Here is a 24,768-nt window from a genome sequence, read left to right on the forward strand (position 1 = left end):
AGATGAATTTTAAAAGAAGGAAAACAACAGAATATATTAGAAACCCCCTCTGTAACCTTGTGCAGATTATTCCCTTCTCTCTCCCCAGTGATAGGTGCCTTTCAAATCCTGAATTTGATGATTGTTCCTAAGGATCACACCTTCGTTAATGTTTACTGCGTGCATTCATTATTTCTCCTCAAGTACCTAATATTAACCTCCTGTTGTTTTGCCTTTGGAAAAATCTATATAGAAGATCCTCTTTGGCATATTATGCTGTTGGCATTTCTAAGGCCAAGAATTTAGCTTATAAATAATTATTTTGAGGTAACTCATGGTATACATTTCTGTTAAAAGTCGCTTACTGATCAGCAGTTAAGTCTTTGTTTCCACTAAAATAGTGCTTTCTCTAGGTCTATTCTTCCCTTTTCCTAGATTTAAATTTTCTTCACTGGGATGCAATTTCATATGCTTTCAACCTCCCTCTGTCAGTGGATAGTTTAGGCTCTGTCTTCACTAATGACAGTGCCCATTTAGCTATTCATAGCCATTTGTAACGTTGATGAGATATTTGGTAGAAAGGTGTATAATCTACATGAACTATAATTAGAAATTATTTGTTAATTCAAACATAAAGCACCTAATATGTGGCAGGCATTGTGCTAAGCACTGGTGATAGAACAGTGGACAGAAATGACATAGTCCTTGTCTTTTTGTGAATCTGAATTGGGTTGGGGAGATCAACCAACCAAACAAACAAACAAAAACCCTAAAAAATGAATACAAAAATTAAGGAATAAAAATAATGACAAATTCTAAAATATCTTATGAAAAAATTAAGTGTAAGAGGGAAAAAATGAGGGAAGTAGACTTACATTATACAGGGGGCAGAGTGGACCTCTCTCGGAGGAGAGAACATTTAAATAGAGACTTAGAGGCAGATAAGCAATCAACTAAGAAGGGAAGAGAAAGAGATAATAGTCAATGTGAAAGCAGTGAGTCAGGAGAGTCAAGGTGGGTCCACTCAATTTGATCAGGACTTGAGAAGGTCTTCATAGTCCTTAAACTGAAGAGACAGGGGTTGCCACCAGGTTTTCAGTTCATTTGCTTACTCTAATAGACAACTGTCGACGTGAATCAGAATATTATAGCAGGTATTAACAACACAATTCAACCTTGTTCTAAATCCATATGGGGGAACAAAAATTAACCAGAAGATACTATGGACCTTGACATACTAGTGTCACAAGATATCAAACTAACTTATACTCACAAAATCTCATTTCTTCGCTCCTCCTCTCCCCTCCCCTTCCTTCCTTTCCCTTCTCTTCTCTTATGGAAAGGCAAATTATAATCAACAACAGCATTTTGAATGTAGAACCTTAGAAAGCTGTGTTAGATGTATTAGATATCTGTAGTCAACACAGCAAAATGTTTTACTGTTTCACGTTTGTTGTTTACAACTCTTTTCCCACAACCAAGAATCACGTTCTCGATCTCAGACAGCTCTTGGGTATTCATGGTCCGTGTTTGCCTTGCTGATAGTCCTTCTTTTGAACTTCCCTAGCAGGAGAATATTCCCTGCAATGCATACGTTCTTTAACTCTGCTTATGAAGTTAATAAACCATGAAATCATTTATTTAAGGTAATTTTGCATATCTGTGTCTTTAGGTGTTGCTCTTACTGCTTAGAGCTTTGAGGGTAATCTTATTTTTCTCTCTTTGGATTCTTAGCTGGCACTTTCCTGCAGCCACGAGGTACTGATAACACTCTTCTGTACTCTTTCCTTGCCATTTGGCATATAGGGGATATTCCTCATATCCTTAGCATGAATATATTCACACGTTTTGTCATCTCTCTTCTCTAACTTTACTACTCCAGACTAAGGAGAGTAATTTCATTTGCCTCTATTTGGCTGAAGACTACCTCAGCATTTACGTTTTTCTTCTCTGGAACATTTTAAATCGATATCTATAGTGACTAAAGTTGTATTCAATTGCTTATTGAATAAATGTGACAGTATTGATTCGGTATGAATAAGAGGAAAAAGCAAAGAAACCTGAGTCTCATTTCCGTAAGTTCTTTCTAATAGCACATATAATTCACGTCTAGGACCAGCTACGTAATTTGTGAGGCCTAGTCCAAGATGAAAATGAAGGGCCCTTTATTCAAAAGATGAGTAAGAAATTTCAGGAGAGCAAAAACAGGACATTAAACCCAAGTGGGCTTTTCTGAGCACAGGGCTATATGACACTGTAGGAGCTGCATGCCCATGAACTTGACCCTGTTCAGGTCTTTGGGGCATCTGGCGGCTGAGAATTAACTTTATAAATATATTTGTGTCTCATGTGAGTTTTATGGTAAAATTTCATGAAAACAGTTTTGGGAATCAACTAGGATAGAAAAATAATAAAGTTGAATAAATGCCTTTATTTAGAACACTACATGTTTTTGGTGCAGAGTATTACAGCGAACGGAAAGTTAATGAGAAAACATTTTTAGTTTCAAATGTATTATTGACTGTGGTTAGTGCTTTGGTTTATTTACCCTGACGGCTTAGGAGCCTGATTGCTTGGGTTCTAAAACCTGGCTGTTTTCACTCTACCATGTGGGGTCACTGGGCACATTTCCTTACCTTTATGTGTGCACATCAGTGTATGTGTATAGTGAGATGGTAACAGAGATACTCCTCGTAGGTCTGTCATGCAGGTTATTATCCTTCAAGCCTTTTGAAGCGTAAACATTCAAAGCCTCCTCTGTTACTTCAAAATCCTTTTTACTTTTCATTTTTGCCTCAGTAGAAACAATACCCCAAACTTTGTTTACTCTCTCTTTCATGGTGGTGAATTAGTGTCCAGCATAATATTAAAAATAGTCTGTGATATTGTTTGCGTGGAATTACAGATTTGACAGGAGAGGGGACACTCAATTCATGATAATAAAAATTAGGGATTTTTTTTTTTTTAAATATAAGTACCTTGGAAGAATTTTTCTTTTGAAATCTTTTCTTTGAGCCTTTCCCCCATCACCATTTGGCTTATTTAAACCCAAAGATCTAAATACCTGGTTAAAAGAGCAGTCTAGTTAATTGTGTTATAGTTAATAAGTTGCATAGCTTTTGAATCTAATTCAATTCAATCTTAGCATTTCATACATTCCTAAGGACATGTAAAGGCAAGTTTGTTTGGAAGTAATCCATTGTCATTAATGTGTTATTTGCTTTTATTTTTAAGGCACTGAATGATTATGCTTTTTATATTAGTTTGAACTACTTCTAATGATTAATAATTCATTTTTATGCTTTATTGAGAAGATATACTAGTTTGCAATCTACAAACTAAACCTGTACCATCATGAAATACCATCTGAAATATTTACTTTAAAAATAAAATTTAGGACTATATCAAACAGTAACCATACGAACCATACTTTATTTTTAGCATTGATAGTAAATTTATTGTAAACTAGTTCATCGAAGATAGATTCTAAGACATTACTAATTCTCAGAACTATGTTTAAAACGAAATGCTCTAAATCCAGTGTAGTTTCCAAGTAAGAATGTCATAATACTTCTAGGCGTTTAGCATTTATGGTTGTGAGAACTTATAAAATAATTGAGCAATGTAGAAATGTTTGTTGTTTGTGAAGGTTGAAAAGAAAGTAAAGAGCAATATTCCTAAGTATCACACAGCCTTCTAATCATTCCATGTACTTGACCCCTTCTCTTTCCGTGGCTCTCATTATGTATTATCTATGTTTAATCTGTTTTTCTCATGCCAGACAGTATTACTGAAGTCTTCACTAACATCTACGTGACCAGTTTTGGCCCTGTCTCAGATACAGATATGGTGAGTTTTTCATTAAATAGTATTTTTACTTCATAGAATGTTCCCGTTATATGGGGGGAAGTTAAAATAAACAGGCAATTTTAGTGTTGTAGAATTATGTGTCTGCCTATTTAGTCTATCCCAATACTTGGAGAATTAAAGATACTTGTTTATATCAATACACTACCCCTGCTTGAGTGTTTATATTAACACTTTGTATTTCATATTCTTTTCATAGCTTGTCTACCTAGCTACAGTGTGGTAAACAATTAGTTAAATAAAAATAATTATATTACTGAGGACCATTTTCTAGGATTCAAGGACCTGCTTGGAGTTTGATAAGTAAAATCTGGACAGTTTTGTAGACCACTGTCTATTTATTTATTTTTAATGAGATGAGTGTAAGAGGGAAATTGTTAAGTTGGGTTAGAAACTGGTGGGCTAGACACATCATAGATAATTATTGATTAAGCATAAAAATTTTAGTATTAACTCTTCCATTTCTACTGCTAACTATAGTGCTCAGTTATAGAAATTTTTGTTGAAATACTTTTCATCCACCTTCCTTATGGCCCAGGAAGTGAGAATTAGAGGAAATGCCCTTATCCCTTCTTTGTCTGGTTACCCTCCACCATGTCACCCTTCCCTGACTTCTTTCTCTGATAACCCATGGGGAGGGATGCCAAATGTGGAGGTTTTTCATTGGAATAAACACAAAAACAAAGTTTTCCTTTAATGAGGACAATTATAAGCGTTAGCCAATTCGTTGGGACCTCTCTACCTTTCCTTCAGGAAGCAGATATGCTACTTCTGTCCTTTAAGAAATTTGCTTTGTCTTCCACCAGAATCACTTGTTTGACCTCACAGTACGTTTAAAAATTTTTAATGTTTATTTACTTTTGAGAGAGAAAGAGCACGCACTCTCACCCACATGCACTTGGGGGAGGGGCATAGAGAGGATCCAAAGTGGGCTCTGCCCTGACAGCAGAGAGCCCTGGGGCTGGAACTCAGGAACTGTGAGATCAAGATCATAACCTGAGCTGAAGTGAGACGCTTAGCCGACTGAGCCACCCAGGTACCCCTCGTGGGCCTTTTCATAAATTGACTTGGACACCTGAAAATGAAAGGTGGCAGAGGGGTAATGATCCCCAGCTTTGGGGATGGGGTTGATACCGAACACTGGCAAGTCTTTGAAGTTCTTTCGTATTATAATGTGCAGATTTAAGTGCTTTTTTCCCTCTTAACTCCAGGCCTTAGCCACAATTGTACAGCAACAGAAAAAAATACTACTCTTCAACATAATCCTCCTCCCTCCCTTGCAGTATCTCTATTGTGATCTGAAATATTAATCTGCCTCTTTCTACAGGTCAATTTTAAGTGTACAGGAACTTGAAAAGATGACAGAGACCTATTTAGCCTGAATACATCTTCCAAACATTACTGGTTGGCTATAAAGACAATATATCTGTACACTTGGTCTCGGTAGATGCTCTCAAATATTAGAAAGAGAGAGAATGAGCACCTGACCTCTATGTGGAATCAGAGTCAGAATTTCGTCAAGCACTACACTGAAAAACTAGCAGGATAGTATATAAATGGAGGTTCTTTTAATGTTACTTTTGATGTCTTATGACCAGCCAAATCAGAAAGGCAATTAAGATAGGACCCCAAATATCAAATTTTTCAATGTTGTGGATTTTTTGTTGTGAATATTGGTGCTTACAGTTACTTTTAATGTTTTTGCTTTTTTGTGTTTTTATTTTTGCAAAGTTTATTATTCTAACTAAAAAAATCAAAAATAGAAAAATATATACTTCTTTTAGACATATGAAATGTTTATTTTCTGGAGGTTTTATAATTTTTTTTTAATGTTTATTTACTCTTGAGACAGAGACAGAGCATGAACAGGGGAGGGGCAGAGAGAGAGGGAAGACACAGAATCTGAAACAGGCTCCAGGCTCTGAGCTGTCAGCACAGAGCCCGAAGCGGGGCTTGAAACCATGAACTGTGAGATCATGACCTGAGCCGAAGTCAGACACTTAACCGACTGAGCCACCCCAAGCGCCCCTATTTCCTGGAGGTTTTAGACACACTCACTCATATATTTTTGGCAAAATGTTTAAGTTGACTTTTTTCCAGTGGTGACAATGGATTAGACTAATCCTCCTTCTTTTTCTTCTGACCATACTGTGGGACTACTAACATACATTTAGAAAGCAGGGAGCTTCAACTCAAAATGGATTAAAGACTTGAACAGAACACCTGAAACCGTAATGCCCCTAGAAGAAAACATGGGAGAGAAGCCCTTTGACATCAGTCTTGGTAATGGTTTTTTGGATCTAACAACAAAAGCAAAACTTAACAAGTGGGACTACATCAAACTACAAAGTTTCTGCATAGCAAAAGAAGCTGTGGACAGAATGGAAAGGCAGCCTACACAATGGGAGAAAATACCCGCAAATCATATATCTGATAAGGTGTTAATAGCCAAAATAAAGAACTGACACAACTCAATAGAAAAGAAGACAAACAATCCAATTTATAAAGGAAGACCGAATAGACATTTTTACAAAGAAGACATACAAATGACCAACTGGTACATGACAAGTGCCCGACATGAGCATCAGGAAAATGCAAATCAATACCACTGTGAGGTATCACCTCACACCTGTTAGTATGGCTGTCATTAAAAAGACAAGAGATAAGGGTTGTTTATCATGTGGAGGAAAGGGAACCCTTGTGCACTTTTGGTGGAAATGTATATTGGCGCAGCCACTGTGGAAAACTGTAAGAGGGTTTCTCAAAATTTGAAAAGAGAACTATTGTATGATTCAGCAATTCCCCCTCTGGGTATATATGCAAAGGTCATGAAAACAGGATTTCAAAGAGATTTCTGCACTCCCATGTTCATTGCAACATTATTCACAAGAGCCAAGATAGGGAAACGTTATATATATTATACACACACATGTAATTCATATAGATTTGTATATGAATAATATTTGGCCATGGGGGAAAAAACAAAAATCTGGATTTGCGGCAACAATCTGGACCTTGAGGGTATTATGCTAAGTGAAATAAGCCAGACAGAAGAAGACCAATACTGCATGCTATCTCTTGTATGTGGAATACATTTTAAAAAAATCTCCGGGGCGCCTGGGTGGCTCAGTTGGTTGAGCGTCCGACTTCGGCTCAGGTCATGATCTCGTGGTTTGCGGGTTCAAGCTCTGCATCGGGCTCTGTGCTGACAGCTCAGAACCTGGAGTCTGCTTCAAATTCTGTGTCTCCTCTCTCTCTCTGTCCCTCCCCGACTTGTGCTCTGTCTTTCTCTGTCTCTCAAAAGTAAATAAATGTAAAAAAAAATTAAAAAAATAAAAATATTTCAACCTCAGAAACAGAGGATAGATAAGTAGTTGCTAGGGACTGGGGTGGAGGAAATAGGGAGAGGTTGGTGAAAGAGTACAAATTTTCAGCTACAAGATGAATAAGGTCTGAAGATCCAGTGTAAAACATGGTGACTGTAGTTAATAACACTATATTTTATAATTGAAATTAGCTAAGAGAGTAGTGCTTGAATGTTTTCACACACACACACACACACACACACACACACACACACACAGAGAAATATAAGTTGATAGATGTGTTAATTAACCAAATGGGGGAAGCCTTTCACAATGTATATGTATATCAGTCATTACTTTGTACCCTTAATTATCTTATAATTTTATTGTCAATTATACCTTACTTAAGCTGAAATTTAGAGGGAAAAAAAGAAAAAAGGAAAAGAAACTGTGATCATTTGGTGCTTCACGCAGGAATTCCTTGCAGGCATTTGTTGGGAAATTTATGTTTTTTCTTTTTGTTTTTTTTGTTTTTAATTGTTTAATGTTTATTCATTTTTGAGAGAGAGAGGGAAGGAGAGAGAGGGAGAGAGGCAGAGCATGCATGAGGGAGGGGCAGAGAGAGGGAGACACAGAATCGGAAGCAGGCTCCAGGCTCTGAGCTGTCAACACAGACCCTGACACAGAGCTCGAACCCACAAACCGCAAGATCATGACCTGAGCCAAAGCCGGACACTCAACCGACTGAGCCACCCAGGTGCCCTGGGAAATTTATATATATATTTTGTTTACAAATCCTAAATTCTGGTTGAAGTCAAGTAAGAAAAAAAAATGGGAAAAACATTACGATTCTTCTGCAAGAATTAAAGCTTAGCATTCGACATTAGGAATCCACGGATGTCAAGTTGAAACCAAGAGCAGGGAGTGCTGACATGTGAAGTTGAAGACTGAAAGGTTAAGGTCAACATGCCCCAGAACTGGGCAGGACCATGTGTGAGTCAAGCAGTCATTATCTGGGAATCATAACCCTAGCAGTTACATGCCTTTGGTTCTGTTTGCTGCGGTCATTCTTAAAAATAAGGTACATATTAACAAGCTGATGCACAAAAGTTAAAAGTAAAAAGCTGGTAGCTGTTGTTAGGTGTGCAGTCATTAGCAACAGAACAAATTTAAGCTCCTTCATCTGAGTTGAATTAAAAATTTTGCCCTCTTCAATGAATCCAGCTCAAGAACTTTAAAACAATTCTAGCCGGCTCCAAATACGCTTCATATATGGGGGGCCCTGCCACACTTTGTATTAAACATTAAAATGCACTCAGGATCCATATGATATAGGTTAAATTGAGTTGAGTGGAATTGAAGTTGGCAACATTTAAACAAAATTACTTATTTTTATTTTTTTACTTTCCCTTTTCTATTTTGGAGTGTGTATGTGTGTGTGTACATGTGTACTTTTATATGGAGATATTCCCTAAACTGAAGTACATATTTAACATCTTAGTAGGCTCTTGAGACACTTAAAGGCCCTAGACCTTTTTCCTAATGATACATTTTCCTTGAATTACCTAGCCTATTACGGTCTATGGAATTATTTTGGTAATGTCAGATTTTCTACATTATTTCCATCTTTATTCACCTTGCTTACTTAATCTTACCAATAGTTGGCTTGGAAGAAGTCTGATGAATTGCAAGACCACTGAGTGGGTACATACTTATTCTGTCATCAGACCAGTTCAGTCAAACCAAAGGAGCTATAACAGAACTTGAACACACAAAATCTAATAAAATGAATTATTAGCTAGAACAGGTGCTTTAATAATAGAACAGGGTAGGGGTGCCTGGGTGGCTCAGTCGATTGAGCATCCGACTCTTGGTTTTGGCTCAGGTCATGATCTCATGGTTGTGGGATCGAGCTGTATGTTAGGCTTTGCACTGGGCATAGATCCTGCTTAAGATACCCTCTCTCTCTGTCTCAAGAAAAAAAAAAAAATATATATATATATATATATATATGTATATATATAATAAAACAGAGTAAAAGAAGACTCTAAGCAACACAGAACTAGCAAATTCAGAAAGCAGCATCTACTTCTAGGGGTGAAGCATCATGAACAGGCAAGGAACACCCCCCACACACACACACACACACATGCACAGGTACACACATACTCTCTCACAAAAAAGGGGAGCCTGGATGGGAGCTGAGAGTTGATACACTGATAATTGGTGTACATAATAATGTGTGATATGGGAAGGATTTTGAGTGAGAGTCAAGAGGTATTTTTGTCAGTCATCAGGTGCTGTTTGATATTAGTTCAAATCTAAAGAAAGAAGGTGGGAAAAATTACAGTTGAGTGACCTCTATATACATATAACACATGCACGTGAGCGCGCGCACACACACACACACACACACACACACACACGCATATTGTAAACCTATTAGGAAAGACAGAATTCAAAAACATATGCACATTTTATGAAAAGAAATTATTTGGTCTTCATGATAACCAAATGGAATTATTTTCAGTATTGATATTACTTTTCCTGAGAAGCAATATATAATGAGGAAGATTTTGAATTTGTGTTAGTATAGGTGGCCAAGAAATGAAACTTACATGTGACACTCTAAAGAGGAAGACATTTATTATATATGGAAGATGCACTTATATTACTATTACTCATATATACAGGTAGATATGAAGATATTTAACTCATATCTTATAGGAACAATTTGGTAATGAGAAAAAAAAGTAAAGAATAAGTCTAATTTCCCTTATAGTAGCTTAGTTGATACACTCATTTATTTCTATGCAGTGTGCATAGACCCAAACCCTTACGTCCTGTTCAGGTCAGTGATGCAGATTTGTTGTGACATTAGCCTGAGAGGAAAAAGCAGCATAGCAAAAAGAATTAAGAACCAAAAGAACAAACACACATGCACACACACACATACACACATACACACTGCTAGCTCAGAATCATTAACTAGTGTAATTGTCCAAAGAAAGTTGCATATCTAAATTATAATTAAAGATTCTAATTGCAGTGTCTGCAATTAAGTTTAAAAATCTTTTATTTCAACATTTAAAAAATTCATGAGTAAGAAGGTAATTAAAGTTGGGAATGTACTAGTAGCTGACAGTTGACAAAGTTTGTAGTAGGCATGTGCATTTTAGCAATTTGTAACCCACTCCTCTGTTGTTTTGTTTTTTCTTTTCTTCTTGGTTTCTATATAGGTCTTTTTTCATATTAGTAAACATTTTCGCTATATGTGCATATTCTTCAGGTTGAGCTACGAATTACTGCACTAAAAGCTAGACTAGAACCTCAGCCCAAACGATAATCTCTTGCAGTACTAAGTGTTAGGGTTAGAAATCGAACAGTACAAACTTTGAAGTCACCTCCAGGTTTCTGAGCCAAAGTTTCCCATTAGACTGTTAAGCAGCAAGCAGTCAGGTAAGCTTTGACCTTGATTTGTTGATCATTTCAAAGTCCTTTGGTTGATACTTTTCTGTCTCTATGAAAACAGACTGCATTATCTCTTAGACTCCCCAGAAGCTAGTGAGATATAACGTATTCTGGTAGTTAACATCATAGGGAGGTTGAGAGTTATTAGATCTTGACATTTGGTCAAAAATTGACACCAGACTTAGGTGATAACCCTTATCAACTTGTTACTTGTCAATGTAGCTAGATAAGGAGACCTGTTATAAACGTGGTGAATTCTGTATACCGTATCACAAGTAAAGTAATCATCTTTACTCACTTCAAAGCTAGCGTGTAGAATTTGGTTACTGGAAGGGTATTGATATTTGGAAGGATAGAAATTAGACTTTGAGAGCATTCATTTAGTCAGTCAATATTTTTCAGTATCGTCTTAAAGGTTTATTTGTTTGTGTGATGTTTGTTTTTGAGAGAGAGAGAGGGAGTGTGTGTGTGTGTGTGTGTGTGTGTGTGTGTGTGTGTGTGACAGAGAGAGCAGGGGAAAGGGGCAGAGGGAGAGGGGCAGCGAGAGAGAGAAAGAGAGAATCTCAAACAGGCTCCAGGCCCAGCACGGAGCCAGACAAAGGGGCTCAATCCCACAACCTTGGGATCATGACCTGAGTCAAAATAGTCAAACGCTCAACTGACTGAGCCACCCAGGTGCCCCTCCTCTTAGAGTTTTTAATAATGTTCCTTAAAATGTTATTCAATAGGCACTTGGATTGGATTGTTTCCTGAGCTCCTTCTACAATCTGTGCGATCATAATTGCTAGTTGTGTGGGATGCCAGTCTGCATTTTAATAGTTTAAGGTATTTGATTTTATGCTGAAGGCAGCAACAAGCCATTTTAAGGTTGGGGGGGGGGTTGGGGTAATACAGAAGGCATGTGATGGAGTCAGATTTTCTTCAATCCAGTAATTTGTAGTAGAGGATAGGGAAAGGAAATGATAGTTTGAAAGCTGTTTTATTCCGCTCAAGAAGGACTCTGGACTGGGCCAGAATTGTGGTCCCAAAGATGGAAAACCTGAAAAAATTTATTAGATCTCCACATGATAGAATCTGTAAGACTGGTGATCTGTTGGATGTAGGAGTTGAAGGAAAAGCACAGGACGGAGGCCTGGGGCATTGGGTTGATGGTACCACTCACTGGGATATGACAAACAGCAGGAAAAAATTTAGTTTGCTTTTGTTTTGGTATTTGGGGAATGAGAATGTATGCCTTTGGTCACCGAGTTAGGGTCTTTGTGAGAAATGTAATTGGAGATGTCTAAGTGCAGGCATATATCCAGAGCTCAGAAGAAGGGCTGGAGTGCAGATAGTTTGGGAAGCCATTTGATGGTAATTAAAACCATGGGCATGCATAACACTGGACAAGGAAAGAGATTTCAAGTGAAATGCTCATCATGCTTTCACAGAAACTCTAGAATACAAGAATATAAATAAGATTTTTGAGGGGGGGGGCAGAGGAGGGGCAGAGGGAGATGGAGAGAGAGACTCTTAAGCAGATCCCACTTCCAGTGTGGAGTTCGACATGGGAGTCAATCTCACGACGGTGAATCATGATCTGAACCGAAATCAGGAGGTGGATGCTTAACTGACTGAGCCACCCTGGCACCCCAGAGAATAAAAAAAAAAATTAAAGGAGACTGAGAAGCAGCCATGGATATCTGTCAACATGAAGGGGGATTCTCTTCTCTGAAACAGACTATGTTTTGATCCTTAACAACAGAAGTTAGAAACTACTGACTTTTATTCCTCCTCAGATGCAGTGATGTGCAATAGTCATATATTTGTATCACTTACAGGCTTCTGTCAACGTAGGATTCTGTATACTGAAGGTGGTATTGTTTGTTCCGTAATGAGAAGAACCCAAGGGTGTTGCTCAGAGTAAAACCTCTGGGATGTGGCAAAAGTTTCAGAAAAGAGGGCAAATAAAGGCGGTGTGACTAGTTTGACTCCATCCTATCTTCTTGCAAGAGGGAGGTTTCAGGAACCAAATACATCAAGTCGCAGGTGTCTTGGCTTCCTAAGTAGAGGGGTATTGCTTAATATTTGCCCATTCCTTTTATAAACCAAATAATCAACAGCTGTGATTGCTGAAAATGAGTGATTTTTTTTTCAATTAAAATCGCTGAGGTCGCGTATTCTTTCCTCAGGTTTCAAGAGTGGAATCTGTCTTTTGGGGAGAGCCACGTAGAACTTGTTTGCCTTGGTCAAGAATAATGGATATTATCTATTGGGGCTACTCCCATACATTTTCCCGGGGTTACCGTTGCATGTAGATTGTTGGCAGACACAGAAGGTCTCGGATCCCATGGTGAAGATTTTCCCAATGGTTTCCCACAACACCAGGAGAAAATAGTTTAATACCAAATGCAAAGGATCAGTGCAAAAGTAGGGAGAGAACAACAGTGTCATGTGTTGTGGTAAAGCCAAGAAAAGGATTCAAATGTGTCATTAGATTAGGAACAAGGAGGTATTTGCTGATCGTGGTAAAAGCAACCAGATTGCAGTGGGTTGAGCGTGTGGGAGGTGAGGAAATGCAGAAATTGTGGAGGCAACATTTTTAAGCAACATGGTTGAGGAGAGGAGGCGAGACAGAGGGCAGTAGCTGTAAGGCATTATAACTATCGGTGAGGATTTTATTTTTAAAGACCACATTGAACTTCTCACTGTTTTCTGAACATGCCATTATCTTTAACAACTCCGTGGAGATGTTTTTCACTTTTCTTGTTAGGCTTTCCTTCTCCTTTGCCAACTGGAGATCTTTCATTTATTCAAGGCCAAGCTCAAATTTCATCTTCTCTGGTGTCTCTGTCGGCTACTCCAAGTAGGGTCAGTCCTTTTTGTCCTTGTGTTCTTTCACAGGGTGTTCACACATTTTTATGTCTTTATATACTGGAATATAAAAATCTTTACATGTCTTTCTTCTTTACCACCATCAGAGTGACTACAAGGCATGAGTTGTGTTTGTTCATTTCAGCAAGATTTACTAAGTACATGCTCTGTGTCTGTCACAGTGTGGGAGCTGAAATACCTAAGTATAACCAGTGCTTATCCTCAAGTTGTTCACAGTGATGTGGGGAAACAGCTAAGAAAAGTTATCAACTCTAGAACAGTGGGATCACGCTTTTATTGAAGTACTTATGGATTAATATAGAGCAGAGGGGATGTGGGTATAGGATATCTCTATCTGAGAAGGTTTCCAGGAAAAGAACATAACCAAAGAGGACAAATGAGGGGAGAGTTTTAGCATAAATTGGAAGGGCCGATTGAATTTAGTAAAATGCAAAAATTCACTGTGACTAGAGCTTGGAATGCTTCAAGGGATTTGGGTGAGATGAGGCTAGAAAAGAACTCAGAGCCAGATCACGAAGGCCTTATAGCCAATTGCCCAAAAAAGAAAGCTGCAAAACCTTCCACAAGCGAAACTTTAAAACATAGTAGATCCCTTTTCCCAGAGCATTTGTTATGGCATGGCTTTTTTGAGATGTGCCAACATAACTAAATGCAACTATTGTACACAATAAAGGACTACTGTGGTTATTTTAATATAGTTACACAGACACGCACATGTAAACATGCACACTTCACACTTGTGAAATTAAGGATTGGGGTATCGCATGCAGGTAACTGGTTGCTGCAAGATATCTGAGAGCTTTTCTACCATCTGTCTGCTGATGACTTTCTCTTTATAGATTTAGAGTTGTTTTTGCCCAGAATCCTTGTTGCTACTTTTAATTTCTTTTTATTCTTATTTTTACTTATTTACTTATTTTGAGTGAAAGAGAGAGATACAGACAGACCGTCCCAAGCAGGCTCTGCGCTCCAACCCACGAACCATGAGGTCATGACCTGAGCCAAAATTAAGAGTTGGACATTTCACTGACTGAGCCACCCAGGTGCCTCAACTACATATCATTTCTAATGATGTCTCTCATTCACTCTTTCATGGACTAATTGTTGTTTATTTCCTATGTTCCAGGCAGTTTGTTAGATGCTGGTGATACAGCATTGAAGAATGTGTTCATTGTTCTTGAACAATGAGTCCTTGTTCTCAGTGTGGAGTCAAAGTTGGCCAAATGTAGGGACTGGCAGGGAAAAGCCGCTGCAGCAGACATCAGTGAGTTTGGGTAGTAAGGTGGAACATGGCACATCAGAGGCAGTATCCAGCATTGCTACAGGCGGAGTGCAGTTGGAGGAGGGACTGCTTAACACCAGGCTAGAGAGGAGAGGGAGGGAGAAATCATGCTGGGACTTGGATGCTGTGAAGAAAGTATCTGGACATCCCCCCCAAGGGCTTTAGAGATTCAACCGACCAAACTCACCAACACTTCATTTTTGGATCTCCTTTTCCCACATCATGACAATATCTTGAGTGTACCCTGTAGCTCTCGATTCACTCAAATATCAAAGGGTCCAAGACAGTCCGATTTAAACATCAGTCTTTTATGCTAGTTAGATCATCTCCCCTTTTCTCAGCCATGTTCACAGCTAAGGCATGTGCCATGGGCAAAAGGCTCTTCCTCTCTTCTTTCTGAGTCTTCCAGAGTTGGGGCAAGGGAAAGAGACATTATACAAAGGAGGAAAATATGTTTCACTTATAGCTTACTCTGTTGGTGGTTCTCTCTTGGCAATTAGTGCCATTTGTGTGAGTGACATATGCAGGTTCTCTCATGGGACACAGTTGTGAAATTTTTGCAGTTACTTCTTTATTACCCCCCACACCAAAACACAGGTAGCTTATTCTTTAATGGGCTTTTTGTGACCTTTTGTGGCTCAGCCTGTGCCCCTGGCACTTTACTTCGTGATCTTTTGTTGCTGAGTGTCTCTTACTTGTCCCGCTGCCCTTTTGTTGAGTCTGGGGAATGGGGGGAGAAATAGATTTTGAAGGTGATTCATATCAGGCTACCCCTCCTGATGTCCAAACTGTTTCTAAGAACTTCACACATATTATTTAACTTGATCCTTGTAAGAAGTAGGTTTTATTGTTATCACCATTTTATAGATAAGTCAACTGAAATAGTAAGATTAAATAAACTGGTCAAGGTCAAGAACCCTAATCAATCTGACTTCAGAGCCCATGCTCTTAACATCTATTTTATATTACCTAACTTATTATTTTTGTCGTCTTTTTATCTAATGTTTAAGTCAGTTTTGAATGTGGAAAGAAGACTTTGGCAGAGATTCTAAAGCTTCATTTTCAGCTCTGCAACTAAATTCTCCCTATAATCTTCCATAATCCGTGACTCTCATCTGTTTATTGGTCTAAAAAGATGGAAATTTCACTGTGACGTCCTGCCTCCAGTGATTATTTTTATATATGGTATAACGAAAAGAGCGTGGTATTAGAAAGCATAATTGAGTGCAAAGATTGCCATTCTCTCTTTTTTAATGAGTATGGCTTCTGAAGTATTTTCCACTGTGAAATGGGGATATTTAGCATATTTAATAAGGTTATTGTTAAGTTTAAATAAACCATTATATTAAAGTGAATTGCAATTAACTATTATAACTATTAATCATTTTGAATATTTCAATTAGATAGATTTTAACAATCCGCTATCAGATTCTGAATCTTCAGTATCAGTTTTTAATTTTTTCATGAAACTTACCCGACCTCTGGTTCCAAGTAGAAATCCCAGACATCTATCTTCCTTGCACAGTGGTCAGAAGATGCGGTAGCTGTGGTATTCTGCAATCTCTGTTTGTGTGAGCTTGCATAGTAGAGTTTTATGGTCTTGTATTAATGGGGTTGATTGGCACTCTGCTGCTCTGTTCTTAAGCTTCTCTGGGTTTTTTTGTGTTTTTTTTTTTTTGTTTGTTTTGTTTTGCTTTTGCATTTTTTGCAATGCTAATACTGGGCTACATGTGTTGTTCAACACCCTTTTGAGTACCAGCTTGAAGTGTTTGAGCTTAACCATTCCATATGTTCCAAGGGTATCGTTTCTTTAATAGCTATATACCTGCTTCATAAACCACATTTTTCTTTGTTATAGAAGAAATACACTGGTTGGATTTACTCAGAAGAGACTAGTCTTTATTAGCAAAAAGGGTAAAATAAAATAAATTTTGCTACTTTAAAATACGTTCACTAAATCAAAGTAAATGAGAAATCACCCCAAGAGCAGCCTTGCAATTTGGTTATATTTCAGTGAGTAGATATAATTCTTCAGAAATTGGCTACATGCATTGACTTATAATTAATGTAGTCAGGCACTAAAAAATATGCTGCCTCCGCTGACTTAACGTGGTCTTGAAATCATGTTGATACAATGAACTGCAATAAAGAGTGACTTCCTTGTTTGCAGTACAAATTATGGAAGCCATACTTATTGGTAGTTAAAATATTGGACTGGAAATTATATCCTTGTCTACATTCTGCCCCTACCAAGCTTGGAAACAGGAAATGGACTCAATTTATCTAAAACTGCATCTCTAAGAAAAAGAATTTGGATTAAGTTTCCTGTAAAGAATTTTTTGAGACCATGATCTCACGGTTGGTGGATTTGAGCCTCACATTGGGCCCTGTGCTGACAGCTAGAGCCTGGAGCTGCTTCGGATTCTGTACCTCCCTCTCTCTCTGCCCCTCCCCTGCTTGCACTCTGTCTCTCTTTCTCTCTCTCTCTCAAAAATAAACAAACATTAAAAAATTAAAAAAAAAAAAAAAAGAGAGAGGTTCCGGAAGATGGCGGCGTAGGAGGACGCTGGGCTCACCGCGCGTCCTGCTAATCACTTAGATTCCACCTATACCTGCCTAAAGAACCCAGAAAACCGCCAGAGGATTAGCAGAACGGAGTCTCCGGAGCCAAGCGCAGACGAGAGGCCCACGGAAGAGGGTAGGAAGGGCGGCGAGGCGGTGCGCGCTCCACGGACTGGCGGGAGGGAGCCGGGGCGGAGGGGCGGCTCGCCGGCCAAGCAGAGCCCCCGAGTCGGGCTGGCAAAAGCGGAGGGGCCGGACGGACTGTGTTCCGACAGCAAGCGCGACTTAGCGTCTGGGAGGTCAGAAGTTAACAGCTCTGCTCAGAAAGCGGGAAGGCTGGAGGACAAAGGGAGGGAGAGCTGCTGAGCCCCCGGACGGACGGCAGAGCTCAGCTTGGCGGGGAACAAAGGCGCTCGCCAGCGCCATCTCCCCCGCCCATCCCCCAGCCAAAATCCCAAAGAGAACCAGTTCCTGCCAGGGAACTTGCTCGCTCCGCGCAAACACCCAACTCTGTGCTTCTGCGGAGCCAAACCTCCGGCAGCGGATCTGACTCCCTCCCGCTGCCACAGGGCCCCTCCTGAAGTGGATCACCTAAGGAGAAGCGAGCTAAGCCTGCCCCTCCTGCCCCCGTGCACCTTGCCTACCCACCCCAGCTAATACGCCAGATCCCCAGCACCACAAGCCTGGCAGTGTGCAAGTAGCCCAGACGGGCCACGCCACCCCACAGTGAATCCCGCCCCTAGGAGAGGGGAAGAGAAGGCACACACCAGTCTGACTGTGGCCCCAGCGGTGGGCTGGGGGCAGACATCAGGTCGGACTGCGGCCCCGCCCACCAACTCCAGTTATACACCACAGCACGGGGGAAGTGCCCTGCAGGTCCTCACCGCTCCAGGGACTATCCAAAATGACCAAACGGAAGAATTCCCCTCAGAAGAATCTCCAGGAAATAACAACAGCTAATGAACTGATCAAAAAGGATTTAAATAATATAACAGAAAGTGAATTTAGAATAATAGTCATAAAATTAATCGCTGGGCTTGAAAACAGTATACAGGACAGCAGAGAATCTCTTGCTACAGAGATCAAGGGACTAAGGAACAGTCACGAGGAGCTGAAAAACGCTTTAAACGAAATGCAAAACAAAATGGAAACCACGACGGCTCGGATTGAAGAGGCAGAGGAGAGAATAGGTGAACTAGAAGATAAAGTTATGGAGAAAGAGGAAGCTGAAAGAAAGAGAGATAAAAAAATCCAGGAGTATGAGGGGAAAATTAGAGAACTAAGTGATACACTAAAAAGAAATAATATACGCATAATTGGTATCCCAGAGGAGGAAGAGAGAGGGAAAGGTGCTGAAGGGGTACTTGAAGAAATTATAGCTGAGAACTTCCCTGAACTGGGGAAGGAAAAAGGCATTGAAATCCAAGAGGCACAGAGAACTCCCTTCAGACGTAACTTGAATCGATCTTCTGCATGACATATCATAGTGAAACTGGCAAAATACAAGGATAAAGAGAAAATTCTGAAAGCAGCAAGGGATAAACGTGCCCTCACATATAAAGGGAGACCTATAAGACTCGTGACTGATCTCTCCTTTGAAACTTGGCAGGCCAGAAAGGCTTGGCACGATATCTTCAGTGTGCTAAACAGAAAAAATATGCAGCCGAGAATCCTTTATCCAGCAAGTCTGTCATTTAGAATAGAAGGAGAGATAAAGGTCTTCCCAAACAAACAAAAACTGAAGGAATTTGTCACCACGAAACCAGCCCTACAAGAGATCCTAAGGGGGATCCTGTGAGACAAAGTACCAGAGACATCACTACAAGCATAAAACATACAGACATCACAATGACTCTAAACCCGTATCTTTCTATAATAACACTGAATGTAAATGGATTAAATGCGCCAACCAAAAGACATAGGGTATCAGAATGGATAAAAAAACAAGACCCATCTATTTGCTGTCTACAAGAGACTCATTTGAGATCTGAGGACACCTTTAGATTGAGAGTGAGGGGATGGAGAACTATTTATCATGCTACTGGAAGCCAAAAGAAAGCTGGAGTAGCCATACTTATATCAGACAAACTAGACTTTAAATTAAAGGCTGTAACAAGAGATGAAGAAGGGCATTATATAATAATTACAGGGTCTATCCATCAGGAAGAGCTAACAATTATAAATGTCTATGCGCCAAATACCAGAGCCCCCAGATATATAAAACAGTTACTCATAAACATAAGCAACCTTATTGATAAGAATGTGGTCATTGCAGGGGACTTTAACACCCCACTTACAGAAATGGATAGATCATCTAGACACACAGTCAATAAAGAAACAAGGGCCCTGAATGATACATTGGATCAGATGGACTTGACAGATATATTTAGAACTCTGCATCCCAAAGCAACAGAATATACTTTCTTCTCGAGTGCACATGGAACATTCTCCAAGATAGATCATATACTGGGTCATAAAACAGCCCTTCATAAGTTTACAAGAATTGAAATCATACCATGCATACTTTCAGACCACAATGCTATGAAGCTTGAAATCAACCACAGGAAAAAGTCTGGAAAACCTCCAAAAGCATGGAGGTTAAAGAACACCCTACTAACGAATGAGTGGGTCAACCAGGCAATTAGAGAAGAAATTTAAAAATATATGGAAACAAATGAAAATGAAAATACAACAATCCAAACGCTTTGGGACGCAGCGAAGGCAGTCCTGAGAGGAAAATACATTGCAATCCAGGCCTATCTCAAGAAACAAGAAAAATCCCAAATACAAAATCTAACAGCACACCTAAAGGAAATAGAAGCAGAACAGCAAAGGCAGCCTAAACCCAGCAGAAGAAGAGAAATAATAAAGATCAGAGCAGAAATAAACAATATAGAATCTAAAAAAACTGTAGAGCAGATCAACGAAACCAAGAGTTGGTTTTTTGAAAAAATAAACAAAATTGACAAACCTCTAGCCAGGCTTCTCAAAAAGAAAAGGGAGATGACCCAAATAGATAAAATCATGAATGAAAATGGAATTATTACAACCAATCCCTCAGAGATACAAACAATTATCAGGGAATACTATGAAAAATTATATGCCAACAAATTGGACAACCTTGAAGAAATGGACAAATTCCTAAACACCCACACTCTTCCAAAACTCAATCAGGAGGAAATAGAAAGCTTGAACAGACCCATAACCAGTGAAGAAATTGAATCGGTTATCAAAAATCTCCCAACAAATAAGAGTCCAGGACCAGATGGCTTCCCAGGGGAGTTCTACCAGACGTTTAAAGCAGAGATAATACCTATCCTTCTCAAGCTATTCCAAGAAATAGAAAGGGAAGGAAAACTTCCAGACTCATTCTATGAAGCCAGTATTACTTTGATTCCTAAACCAGACAGAGACCCAGTAAAAAAAGAGAACTACAGGCCAATATCCCTGATGAATATGGATGCAAAAATTCTCAATAAGATACTAGCAAATCGAATTCAACAGCATATAAAAAGAATTATTCACCATGATCAAGTGGGATTCATTCCTGGGATGCAGGGCTGGTTCAACATTCGCAAATCGATCAACGTGATACATCACATTAACAAAAAAAAAGAGAAGAACCATATGATCCTGTCAATCGATGCAGAAAAGGCCTTTGACAAAATCCAGCACCCTTTCTTAATAAAAACCCTGGAGAAAGTCGGGATAGAAGGAACATACTTAAAGATCATAAAAGCCATTTATGAAAAGCCCACAGCTAACATCATCCTCAATGGGGAAAAACTGAGAGCTTTTTCCCTGAGGTCAGGAACACGACAGGGATGCCCACTCTCACCGCTGTTGTTTAACATAGTATTGGAAGTTCTAGCATCAGCAATCAGACAACAAAAGGAAATCAAAGGCATCCAAATTGGCAAAGATGAAGTCAAGCTTTCGCTTTTTGCAGATGACATGATATTATACATGGAAAATCCGATAGACTCCACCAAAAGTCTGCTAGAACTGATACATGAATTCAGCAAAGTTGCAGGATACAAAATCAATGTACAGAAATCAGTTGCATTCTTATACACTAACAATGAAGCAACAGAAAGACAAATAAAGAAACTGATCCCATTCACAATTGCACCAAGAAGCATAAAATACCTAGGAATAAATCTAACCAAAGATGTAAAAGATCTGTATGCTGAAAACTATAGAAAGCTTATGCAGGTAATTGAAGAAGATATAAAGAAATGGAAAGACATTCCCTGCTCATGGATTGGAAGAATAAATATTGTCAAAATGTCAATACTACCCAAAGCTATCTACACATTCAATGCAATCCCAATCAAAATTGCACCAGCATTCTTCTTGAAACTAGAACAAGCAATCCTAAAATTCATATGGAACCACAAAAGGCCCCAAATAGCCAAAGTAATTTTGAAGAAGAAGACCAAAGCAGGAGGCATCACAATCCCAGACTTTAGCCTCTACTACAAAGCTGTCATCATCAAGACAGCATGGTATTGGCATAAAAACAGACACATAGACCAATGGAATCGAATAGAAACCCCAGAACTAGACCCACAAACGTATGGCCAACTCATTTTTGACAAAGCAGGAAAGAACATCCAATGGAAAAAAGACAGTCTCTTTAACAAATGGTGCTGGGAGAACTGGACAGCAACATGCAGAAGGTTGAAACTAGACCACTTTCTCACACCATTCACAAAAATAAACTCAAAATGGATAAAGGACCTGAATGTGAGACAGGAAACCATCAAAACCTTAGAGGAGAAAGCAGGAAAAGACCTCTCTGACCTCAGCCGTAGCAATCTCTTACTCGGCACATCCCCAAAGGCAAGGGAATTAAAAGCAAAAGTGAATTACTGGGACCTTATGAAGATAAAAAGCTTCTGCACAGCAAAGGAAACAACCAACAAAACTAAAAGGCAACCAACGGAATGGGAAAAGATATTTGCAAATGACACATCGGACAAAGGGCTAGTATCCAAAATCTATAAAGAGCTCATCAAACTCCACACCCGAAAAACAAATAACCCAGTGAAGAAATGGGCAGAAAACATGAATAGACACTTCTCTAAAGAAGACATCCGGATGGCCAACAGGCACATGAAAAGATGTTCAACGTCGCTCCTCATCAGGGAAATACAAATCAAAACCACACTCAGATATCACCTCACGCCAGTCAGAGTGGCCAAAATGAAGAAATCAGGAGACTATAGATGCAGGAGAGGATGTGGAGAGATGGGAACCCTCTCGCACTGTTGGTGGGAATGCAAATTGGTGCAGCCGCTCTGGAAAGCAGTGTGGAGGTTCCTCAGAAAATTAAAAATAGACCTACCCTATGACCCAGCAATAGCACTGCTAGGAATTTATCCAAGGGATACAGGAGTACTGATGCATAGGGGCACTTGTACCCCAATGTTTATAGCAGCACTCTCAACAATAGCCAAATTATGGAAAGAGCCTAAATGTCCATCAACTGATGAATGGATAAAGAAATTGTGGTTTATATACACAATGGAATACTACGTGGCAATGAGAAAAAATGAAATATGGCCTTTTGTAGCAACGTGGATGGAACTGGAGAGTGTGATGCTAAGTGAAATAAGCCATACAGAGAAAGACAGATACCATATGGTTTCACTCTTATGTGGATCCTGAGAAACGTAACAGAAACCCATGGGGGAGGGGAAGGGAAAAAAAAAAAAAAAAGAGGTTAGAGTGGGAGAGAGCCAAAGCATAAGAGACTGTTAAAAACTGAGAACAAACTGAGGGTTGATGGGGGGTGGGAGGGAGGGCAGGGTGGGTGATGGGTATTGAGGAGGGCACCTTTTGGGATGAGCACTGGGTGTTGTATGGAAACCAATTTGACAGTAAATTTCATATATTAAAAAAAAAAAAAAAAGTTTCCTGTAAAGAATTTTTCAATACTTGAAGTGTGTGGATTCTTCAACTCCTCAGTCTCACCTCACAGTCACACTCATGTCTCCTGAGCATAGACCATGGGACAGCTGCATGCTGCTACATCTTTGTGAATTGTTTGTTTTTTTTCTAAATTTGCTTCTTAGTTATTTGTTTATTACTTGAGGGATTTTGTAGTTGATCTTGTTATTGTTTATTTCTTTTAGAATCTCAATTCATGGGTCTGAGTCTTAGGATGTATGAAGAAATTGCATTGTTTTGTATTTCTGGCAATATTCTTGTACACACAAATCAAACAATTATTTACTCTGTTAGCACATACTCATGGCAAACCTGAAGTTTATTTTAAGGAATCTTTCAAGAATATTTTTTTCATATATTGAGAATGTGCATTTTATATGCATATTCAAATGCAAATAATTTGGAAATCCTTTTTTTCTTAATGGATATGCAATAAATATTATTTGATTGAAATATTTCCTGGGGTGCCTGTGTGGCTTAGTTAGTTAAACATCCGACTTTGGCTTAGATCATGATCTCAAGGTTCGTGGATTTGAGCCCCATGTCAGTTCTGTGCTGACAGCTCAGAGCCTGGAGCCTACTTCAGATTCTGTGTCTCCCTCTCTCTCTGCCCCTCCCCAGCTCTCTCTCTCTCTCTCTCTCTCAAAAACAAATAAACATTAAGAAAATTAAAAAAAAAAAAAAGAAATATCTCCTTACTCTGCCTTTTTAATTTAGAAAACAAAACCACAAAAACTAGTGAATCAACTTTTTATTTATATATTTATATACCTTTATGCTTTTATATTAACATACGAAATATTGTAAGATAAGCACTAAAGTAGAAATTGGAATAATATTGGGGCGCCTGGGTGGCGCAGTCGGTTAAGTGGCCGACTTCAGCCAGGTCACGATCTCGCGTCTGTGAGTTCGAGCCCCGCGTCGGGCTCTGTGCTGACAGCTCGGAGCCTGGAGCCTGTTTCCAATTCTGTGTCTCCCTCTCTCTCTGCCCCTCCCCTGTTCATGCTCTGTGTCTCTCTGTCCCAAAAATAAATAAAAAACATTGAAAAAAAAAAAAGAAATTGGAATAATATAAAGTTAAAATATATATTTTTTCAGAAATAGTTATATTTATTAATAAAATAGATTTATTTTTGCTCTCATTTAAGATTGTTGTTTATAATATTTTAGCAATCTGTTTAAATGGACTTTATTATTTTTAAGTATCTTAAGTACTTTTTTTTTTTTTTTATTTTTTTTAACGTTTATTTATTTTTGAGACAGAGAGAGACACAGCATGAACGGGGGAGGGGCAGAGAGAGAGGGAGACACAGAATCGGAAGCAAGCTCCAGGCTCTGAGCCATCACCCCAGAGCCCGGCGTGGGGCTCGAACTCGCGGACTGCGAGATCGTGACCTGAGCTGAAGTCGGACGCTTAACCGACTGAGCCACCCAGGTGCCCCTCTTAAGTACTTTAAAGTAATAGCATCAAAG

At 39.1% G+C, this 24,768-nt stretch overlaps 1 protein-coding gene across 4 annotated transcripts in view; it reads left to right on the top strand.

Annotated features, from left to right (window-relative positions):
* GABRA2 (gamma-aminobutyric acid type A receptor subunit alpha2) overlaps positions 1-24,768 on the top strand; it is a 128,181-nt gene that overhangs the window by 45,484 nt on the left and 57,929 nt on the right. For all 4 annotated transcript variants that reach the window (XM_058722706.1, XM_058722707.1, XM_058722704.1 and 1 more), the window contains one exon: positions 3,761-3,828. In XM_058722706.1, the coding sequence (XP_058578689.1) occupies positions 3,761-3,828 (68 nt within the window). The remainder of the gene's footprint in view (positions 1-3,760; positions 3,829-24,768) is intronic.

This window comes from Neofelis nebulosa, chromosome 3 (assembly GCF_028018385.1).
Source record: "Neofelis nebulosa isolate mNeoNeb1 chromosome 3, mNeoNeb1.pri, whole genome shotgun sequence".
Classification (NCBI taxonomy): Eukaryota; Metazoa; Chordata; class Mammalia; order Carnivora; family Felidae; genus Neofelis; species Neofelis nebulosa.